This window comes from Nematolebias whitei, chromosome 19 (genome assembly GCF_014905685.2).
Source record: "Nematolebias whitei isolate Nwh7 chromosome 19, NemWhi1, whole genome shotgun sequence".
NCBI lineage: Eukaryota > Metazoa > Chordata > Actinopteri > Cyprinodontiformes > Rivulidae > Nematolebias > Nematolebias whitei.
Window position 1 is genome coordinate 28,760,058 of NC_056516.1, and position 9,171 is coordinate 28,769,228.

General features: G+C 38.6%; 1 protein-coding gene across 1 annotated transcript in view; it reads left to right on the plus strand.

Annotated features, from left to right (window-relative positions):
• Positions 1–3,069: 3,069 nt before the first annotated feature.
• LOC119425352 (zinc transporter ZIP4-like) overlaps positions 3,070–9,171 on the plus strand; it is a 10,743-nt gene continuing 4,641 nt past the window's right edge. Inside the window, exons 1-3 of the mRNA XM_037692872.1 lie at positions 3,070–3,279; positions 6,545–6,880; positions 8,828–9,029. Of these exons, the coding sequence (XP_037548800.1) occupies positions 3,070–3,279; positions 6,545–6,880; positions 8,828–9,029 (748 nt within the window). The remainder of the gene's footprint in view (positions 3,280–6,544; positions 6,881–8,827; positions 9,030–9,171) is intronic.

The window sequence follows — 9,171 nt, forward strand, 5'->3', positions numbered from 1 at the left end:
ACACAGAGCAGCTGCGCCATCTGGTGGTCACAAAATAAACAGGAAGTCAATATTCTCATTTAAAGGCCTTTAGTGTCAGTTTTAGATTAATGCTCTGACAGATTGGGGTTTTTGTCAGTGAGAAGGTTATATTTATCACCCACCGCCAAAAGGCAAAAGCAGGTAATAGTTTTTGCCCTTTGTGTGTGTGTTGAGTGTGTGTCTGTTAGCAAAATATCCCATGAACCACAAGATCCATTTTAATAAAGCTTGAAAAAAATAATTGTTGGATGTATATTTATAACTGATTAACTTTTGGAGTCAACCCATTTCAATATGGCTGACACAACCAAGATATTTTAGACAATACATAAAGTGTTAAACTCAGCCAGTTTTGCAGACACTGAGATAAAGTTTGGTGTGGTAGTAGCAGGTAGTCATCTCCAAAATAAACTCTTCAGGATCTTACAATATCAAGAGACTGTGCTTGTGATTTATGTTGTGAGAAAATTTGTTTTTGTCAGCGACACATTTATTTTTGCTCCTTGTTTAACTTATCAGCTTTATTTTGGTTAGATAAGATGTTAAGAATGCATTTAGTGCAAACTTGGTTGATTTCAAGAAACAAACTGCAGATAAAGTGATTTTATTTGTAGGTCATTTGTGGTGGACTGATGCAAAGAAGAAACGGAACATGATTATTCCGGTGCTGCACTCGTCTGTGAGGACAGGAAGAAAATTATTGTTTAAAAAGTCACTTCACCTCACTAACAGAGTCATGCTGGTGTTACAGACTGTATTTATATATCAAGTACTGTGTTTATATACCTGTATATCAGCTCAGGTTGTAATTAGAAATTGTGCAGGACAGAACAACACAAATCGTATCATTAACTTGAGTAATTAAGTTGAGTCAGTGTTGTCTAATTAGGTCATGAAAATAAAATGTTTGTACAAGAAAACAGTGTCACGTTATATTTCCTTTTCTGAACTTGGTTCGATTATTCATCATAAAAACAAGAAAATAAACAGTTTTTTTTAATTTGGCAGAACTTTTGAATTGCTGCATTTGAAACGTTTATCTTTGTACAACTGTGATTTATTTTCCTACATTTTCTAAATACGTGCATGTCTTTTGCTACTTGTAGTTTGTCGCTAGCCTTTTGTTATTTTAGCTTTTAGTTGGCATTTTGCTACTTTTAACTTTTAGTTTGCCTTTTGTTACTTTTAAGATTATTTTTATTTATTTTAGATAGAGATGGTAATGTTCTTACACGTGAGGACAGCGTGATGGGAAGATGGAAGGAGAACTTTGAGGAGTTAATGAACGAAGAGAATGAAAGAGAAAGAAGAGTAGAGGTCATAAACTGTGGACCAGGACGTGGGAAAAGATTAGTGAGGGTGAAGTCCGGAAACCTCTGAAAAGAATGAAGGCGAAGGCATAGCGCCTGATGACATACCAGTGAAGGTTTGGAAATTTCTTGGAGAGATGGCAGTGAGGTTTTTGACACAATGGCATATTTGAGGGAGAGAAAACCACTGAGGAATGGAGGAGAAGTGTGCTGGTGCCCATTTTTAAGAACAGGGGTGATGTACAGAGTTGTAGCAACTACAGGGGAATTAAGTTGATGAGCCACACGATGAAGATCTGGGAGAGAGTTGTGGAAACTAGACTTAGACGAGAAGTGACTGTGAGCAGCAGTATGGTTTCATGCAGAGAAAGAGCACCACGGACAACATCTTTGCTTTGAAGACGCTGATGAAGAAGTACAGAGAGGGTCAGAAAGAACTCCATTGTGTCTTTGTGGATTTAGATAAAGCAGGGTGCCGAGGGAGGAGGTGTGGTATTGCATAAGGAAATCTGGAGTGGCAGAGAAGTGTTAGACTGGTACAGGACATGTATGAGGACAACAGGACAGTGGTGAGATGTTCTGTAGGCGTGACAGATAGCTTCAAGGTGGAGGTGGGAGTGCATCAAGGATCGGCTCTGAGCCCCTTTTTGTTTGCTCTGGTGATGGACTGACTAACAGTCAGGCAGGAATCTTCGTGGACTATGATGTTTACAGATGTCATTGTGATCTGTGGGGAGAACAGGGAACAGGTGGAAGAGAACTTGGAGAGGTGGAGGTATGCACTTGAAAGAAGAGGAATGAAAGTCAGCCTTAGTAAGACGGAGTGTGAAGGAGAGGGAGGCCGGTGGATCAGTGAGGCCACAAGGAGCAGAGGTCACAAAGGTGCGGGACTTCAAGTACTTGGGGGTCAACTGTCCAGGAAATGTGATAAAGAGGTGAAAAATGGAGTCCAGGCAGGATGGAGTGGATGGAGAAAAGTTTCAGGAGTGATTTGTACAAAAGGGTGTCAGCATTGACAAAAAGACTGGAGAAAGAACTGGAAGTGGCGGAAATGAAGATGATCTCCTTAGGAGTGACAAGGATGGATAAGATTAGGAATAAGACCATCAGAGGTACAGCACAGGTTGAACAACTGGGAGATAAAGTTAGACTGAAATGGTTTGGACATGTCCAGAGGATGGACAGTGTGTTGCTTCTTTTAACTTTACCAACTCAATTTAGCTTCTTGGGCAAATTTTTTGCAAAATCTTTCAACATTCAGCGTTCACACTGCACTTTTTGTAACAAGTTTCTTTTTTATAGTTGGACGATATCTGAACATTTGCTGGCTCAGCCATTAATCAAAATGCTTTCTTTGTTTCGCTCAATAACACTTCGGCTAGTCGGTGCTGTATTTTAGCTGCTAATATTACAGCTAAAATAAAAATAAAAATACTCCTCTTGAAGATTTCCCTTCATGTAACTTGAATAAAATAAAAATGTGAAGCTGTTTTGTGACATTGATCGGTTGCTATAGAAACGCCCTGTCGGCTGCAGGTGTCTTAATTAACAGGTACAGCGCGAGCCACGTCTCAGCCAATCACGACCCAGAGTCCAGATCCGGCGAGATTGTGGACGTTTTTCTCTGATAATATCTCCGAGCTGAGCTTTAAACGCCTCAAAGTGTCTGTGGCAATAAGCTTCTGCCTCTTTCTCCTGTATTTATGTCCAAGTTTCCTCCAAAAGGAACTTATTAAAGATGTTCTCCATGCTGCTCCTCCTCGGTCTGTGCTCCAGCCCGGGTTTGCTCGGTTCTGTCTCGGCTTCTTCCCCCGCGGTGGAGGAGGCTTACAGCGCCGTGGTGAGCGTCGTGTCTCCCGGACAGCTCCATCTGAGCCAGGCGTCCCTTGGCTCCCTCTTTAATACACTGCAGAAGCGTGTGCAGTGTGGTGAAGTGCCGTGTGGAAAGGTGAGTTTTATTAGGTTACCTGTGCAGCCATGCAGGTGCCAGGTAGGACAGCCGGGGGCCGAGCTGCAGGTCGAGGTCCAGCAGCTGTTAACCACCTCAACTGTGACCGGCTTTCTTGATTTAATCAGAATAAAAGGTTTGCCTCACAAATTAAAATGTATAATTCCCTGAATGGAAAGACACGTGTATTTTTTTATTTATTTATTATTATTTATTTACATCTATGTAAATTTTAAAAAGTGTAAATTTTAGTTTGAAAGATTCAAAGAGTAGTGCTAATAAAATGAAATTAATATGCTCAAACTCGGGTGGATTTAAAAAAAAAAAAAATCTATATTTTTAATGCCAAGTCAAAGTTTTTATTTAGCACATTTACATCATCCTCGTGCTGACCAAAGTGCTTCACAGTAATTACAACATCATAGATGGATGGATGATAAAAGAAATAAAACTGAATTAAAAAGTAAAATAAAAGTATGATTAAAAATTGGCAGTAATACTGATAATAAGAGAAAAAAAAATGAACAGAAACTGAATCTAAAATGCCAAACTGATGAGTAAAAGATAAAAATCAGAACTGTTTTTTGTGAGAATATAAAATATTGCAGCAGCAAATCAAATTTCAGAACATGTTCTTCCTTTTCGGAGGAACCCCTCATCAGCAGAATTTGGTATAAAGTATAAGCTGTATAATAAGTTTAGTGTCAAATGTGAAGTCATGCTGAGGCTCCTGATGTGATTCTAGCTGTCAAACTTCAACAAAGTGATGTGACTAAAACAAAAACCACAAAATGGAGTCAAATTTTTTACAGTGATGCATGACTTAAAGAGTGAGAGCATAGCTTATTTAAATTTATACCTTCTACAGTCTGTTAATATGGTAGAGCTGTTTTTTTCTTAGTTTGCTGTGTTTTCTTGATACAGAAAACCTTAAAGTTTGCTCACTTAGTTTTGTATATTTCTTTGTCTGAGTCTCACGGCTGTGCTGCTGCAGTAATTTTTCTATAAGGCTCAGGTTAAATGAAATTCTGTTAATTTGTTCTTGTATTATTTGGCTTATATCCTGTTAGTTTTAGCTTTTAGAGCATAGTCCAAATTTAGGAAAACCATTATACATGGGGAAAAACGTAATGTTTATTAACCAGGCTGCATAAAGTGCAACAAAAGCTTTTTAGGTGTATATTGTTCCATCAAAACCTATTCAAATCACTTCAGTTGTTTTTTTATATATTAAAACTTGTATGAAGTGTCTATCAAACAATACACAATGTGTTTTAGTAGATTAAATGACCTTTTCTTACATCAAACTGCAAGTTCATTCTGATATCAGCCTTAAATGCTGATTTTATTAGCTGTGTTGTAACAAAACCACTTTATCAGGAAGTGAGGGCGAAGTCCTTGAGTTTCGTTGAGGATAGCTGTAAAATGATGTGTACATCGTGTGACTGAAGAATATCTACTGTAAGAGGCTGATAGGGGACAGAAAAGAACAGAAGCATATTTCATTGTCTAGATTGTATTTAATGATCATAAATTAGAACTTAAATCAAAGTCTGATTGGTTAGAGGACGATAAAATGTAATGTTAATCACTCACAATTTATATTTCTGTTATAACAGTGAAAACTTTATAGCCTCAAAAAAAACCTGTAAATTATTTGGAGATGTTTGACCCTGTGAGTTTTCAGCTATCCGGCTGTTTTTTTTTTATGTCTATTTAAATCAAACAGAAATTTAAAGAGAGAGGAAAATAATTTGCAAACTTCATATAGTTAGTTACACAAGTGAGATGGATACAATTGAAATGTTTTATGGACAAAAAGTCCAAAGAGCATTGAGTTTAGTTTTTTGAAGGGACTTTAAAATATGGAGAACTTTAGAGTATAGATTTTTAAAATAAATAAAGGATATTGATCATCTGGATGATTTTTTTTTTTTTTTTTTTTTTTTTTTGCTGAGACGTTTTGTCCTTCATCAATATGAGGAGCCATAAACAAACTAAGACCCACAAGCAGCACACACCCATTGTGAGAAAGAAAAAAACAGTTTTGTAAGATGGTTTCTGGGACCCGGCAGCACGGTGGCGCAACTGGTAGAGCTGCTGCCTCTCAGCGAGCAGGTCCCTGGTTCAAACCCCGGTCCAGGGACCTTTCTGGGTGGAGTTTACATGTTCTCTCCGTGCATGCGTGGGTTTTTTCCGGGTACTCCGGTTTCCTCCCACAGACCAAAAACATACATGTTAGGCTGATTGGTAACTCTAAATTGTCCCTAGGTGTGAGTGAGAGAGTGAATGATTGTTTGTCTCGTTTGTCTCTATGTGGCCCTGTGATGGACTTGCGACCCGTCCAGGGTGTACCCCGCCCCTCGCACAGTGATTGCTGGACATGGGCACCAGCGACCCCCCGTGACCCAAAATGGAATAAACGGGTAAAGATAATGGATGGATGGTTTCTGGGACCCGCCCTCTCCCCCATCAAATTTGGCTGCCTCAGAGGAGTTGATGGGGGAGAGGGTGGGCCCCAGAAACCATCTTATCACAAGCAAACTGTTTTTTCCCTATGGGAGTCAGCTGCTGTTTGTGGCTCCTCAGATTAATGAAGCCCTTTGGATGAAGGATGAAACGTCTCAGCAAATAAAAATAAAAACATCCAGATGATCTGAATGAACTTTGTTGGATTTTTACCTGGATTATTGGGCATGAACTTTGATGAATTGACAGGCACAGCTTCAAAATAAATTTTAATTGACCCAATTGAATTTGGAGCGGAGGCAAACATCCAGAAACATCTACAGCTGTTTGTATGCACACAAACGTGAATTTAAGATCAGCTCGTATTTATTTGGTGAAACTTTAATATAAACTTTGTCCTGCTTCTTTTTTTTTTAACCTTCCTGTAAGGATGTGGGTCCGAATAAATGCTTGTCAGCATTTTTCAGTGATTTTTCTCCATTTTATTTTGTTTCTGTAGTCCTTATCTGAAACTTTGGAGCCAAGTTAAAGATAATAAATATGCTTTTATTCATGAGATTATAGATTAGATTGTGAGCTGTTTTGTTTATTTTTATGTTTTGCCAGCATAACAGTGATAGTGCATGACAATTGTGCTGAGCTGATATGAACAACATAAATCTTTAATTTGGGTCTCTCAGTCAATTCAAGTTATTGTTGTAAATATTCGTTTTTTTGTTGTTGTTTTTTTTTTCCAATGGCTCTGACACATGTGTGCATGTTTTTCTGTTTGGCTGTTTTCTGTGTGGATCCCTAGTGTGACCTGGCAGGTGCCGTTCATCAGCTCATCGGCAGTCCCACGAAGGACGAAGACGCGAGGGTCGGAGGAACCGTGGTCGTCAGCGTGTCTCGGTTCCCTGCACTGGCAGCCGGCAGCGTCCTGTTCCTTTCCTCTCCTTCCCTGGTCTGCACCGCCATACAGCATTCAAAGTGGGCAGAGGAGACCGAGCATTTCTTACACAAGTTCGCACACCATGACCACCTTGAGCACAGAATCGAGCCGCTCCAACACACGCATGACTACATGGATGGACATGGATTAGAAGGTGTGCTTCAGGAGCTGCGCAGCCACTACGAGCCCTCAGACAACAAGGTAAGATTACACAAGGATTACCTGTTGGCAAGTAAAACCTGACGTTTATTATCACCTGCCAACAAAGGTGAATAACGCCGTTGCTTGTGTTAGTTTGTCTGACTTCTTCTATTTTCTTTCTCTTCTTCAGCAAGTCATCCTCTTCCATCTCCCTCTGTCCTCTGCATCCTCTGTCCTCACTCCAACTACTGCCACGTCCTCTCTCTGACTAACTGCATCCATATATCTCCTCTTTGGCCTTCTTCTTTGTCATTTTTCTCAATCGATCCGGTAGTGTCGTTTGAAAGAACTCGCAACCATCACAGTTTACCGAGGCTTGGGACCAACGCAAGTAATCCTCTGGTGCTTATGTTCCCTGTCCCTGTGTTTGTCTGCCATGTTGGAAACCCACCTCATGGACCACAGAATAAAACTGTCAAAAAGTTATCATTTGCAGCTGGTTCGCTTTTGGGAGTTAACCCACTTCTAAATGTCCGCCTAGCTAACACAAAAATGACTTTACCTCAGCCATTTTTACAAATATTGAGCTAAAATTTAGTTTGGTAGTAGCTGGGAGTCATCTTCAACACATAGTTTAATCCCTAACAGATTATGCAAGAACTCAATATCCCAAGAGATCTTGCATGATACCTTTTACAATGTTTGACCAAAACTGCTTTAACTTGATCGGCTTTGTGTCAAAAGATAATCTCCAATCATAACTCTGACATGAAAAGCAGAAAGGGGCTTTATGCCTTTAAGGCCTTTTATTCTATAAACTACTTTTTTGTATTAGTACCTTTGACCCACTAATCCTAAAACATTGCTTTAGGTGTGATGATTTGTTACGGGTTTCTATCCACCTGACAAATTTGTTTGGCTTTAAAGCCAAAAATGTGATTAACCTAAAACTATTGCTTATGTATTTTTTTTCCTGTTGTTACATGTTACAAAAGTTTAAAATTGTACTTATAAATGTTTGAAAGTACTGCGAAAGTTGCTTAGACTGTTTGCTTCATTAGTTCATTTAATTTGTTTATTTACAAAACTGTCCACCGACAAGAGTTGCATCGTTCTGCCACAGGATTTTCTAATTGAGATGCTAAAACGTTTAGGAACCACTGCTTTTAAAGATGAAAAGTAAAAAAAAAAAAATAATGAAAGCTCTTATAATGTGGGCATTATAGTCCTTATTGCTGGACAAATATCAATTTTAACAATGAAGCATTCAGATTGTATTTTCTGCCATTTGTATAGCTTAGTTTTACATTTTTGTAGACATTTAATTTTTGAAATTCAAAGCAACTCGAAGCAATCTGATTAGCTCCTTAGATAAATAACATTATTAACTGACTTTATGTGTATATGAATATTTCTGTCCAGTGCCCTGAGACGACGTATAATGAGATTTGGTGCTTTATAAATCAACTGAATTGAAATTAATTTAATTTTTTTTATGTATTGAATGCAGTTAACAAAGAGCTTATCATTTTTATTATCATTTATTTTTGTCTTTTCATACTTGCTTTGTGTTTTTAAGCCCAGGAAGTTGCTGTTTGACCAGAACCTCCTGTCAAAACAAAAATATAAAACTCTGAAAAACAAAAGACACATGGAGGAGTGGTATCCTCTCAGATCAGTGGACTAAAAATATATTGTGGGTGTCGGAGTCCATTAAAGCTAAAAATTCAAACGTAAAAGCAAATGCATCTTTAGAAAAATATAAAAAAAGTTAGATAGCTAGTGAGATAATAAGATAGATCTCCAAACATTTAGTAAGCCATCACTGAGTTGCTTTCTTAAACTCAGTATTAACAGTACACGATTTGTCGTTTTCATATTGTTTTGGCCTTTAAACTGAAACTGCTTCTGTTTTTTAAAGCAACAATGCGAAAAGCTTTTTGACTCTAAATGCTGCTGTAAGTTTCTCATTTGCTTCGCCCTGCTTTTCCTTCATGGGGTAACCAGAGCTGTGAGACAGCCAGCAGCATCATGATGAAGATCAGCTCCTCATCAGCAGACCAGAGTCAGGAAGTGGGTGCAGTTTTGGGCTGGGTCCTGTATCATGCCTTGCTAGGACACTGCTTCAGTGATCAGTTCCTGCCTGAGGAGAGCTTCTTCCTGGACTACATCATGCACCAGCTGGGTTCAGAAAATTTCACTGTTCAAGGTAAATAACAGCACTTCAGAGTTCTCGTTCTGTAAACCGCCTAAAACTGAAATTAATGGTCGCTCATTCTTGATTTACACACAAATGTTTGACCATTATGGATTTCAGGATCTGATTATATAAATATATACCTATCTATATA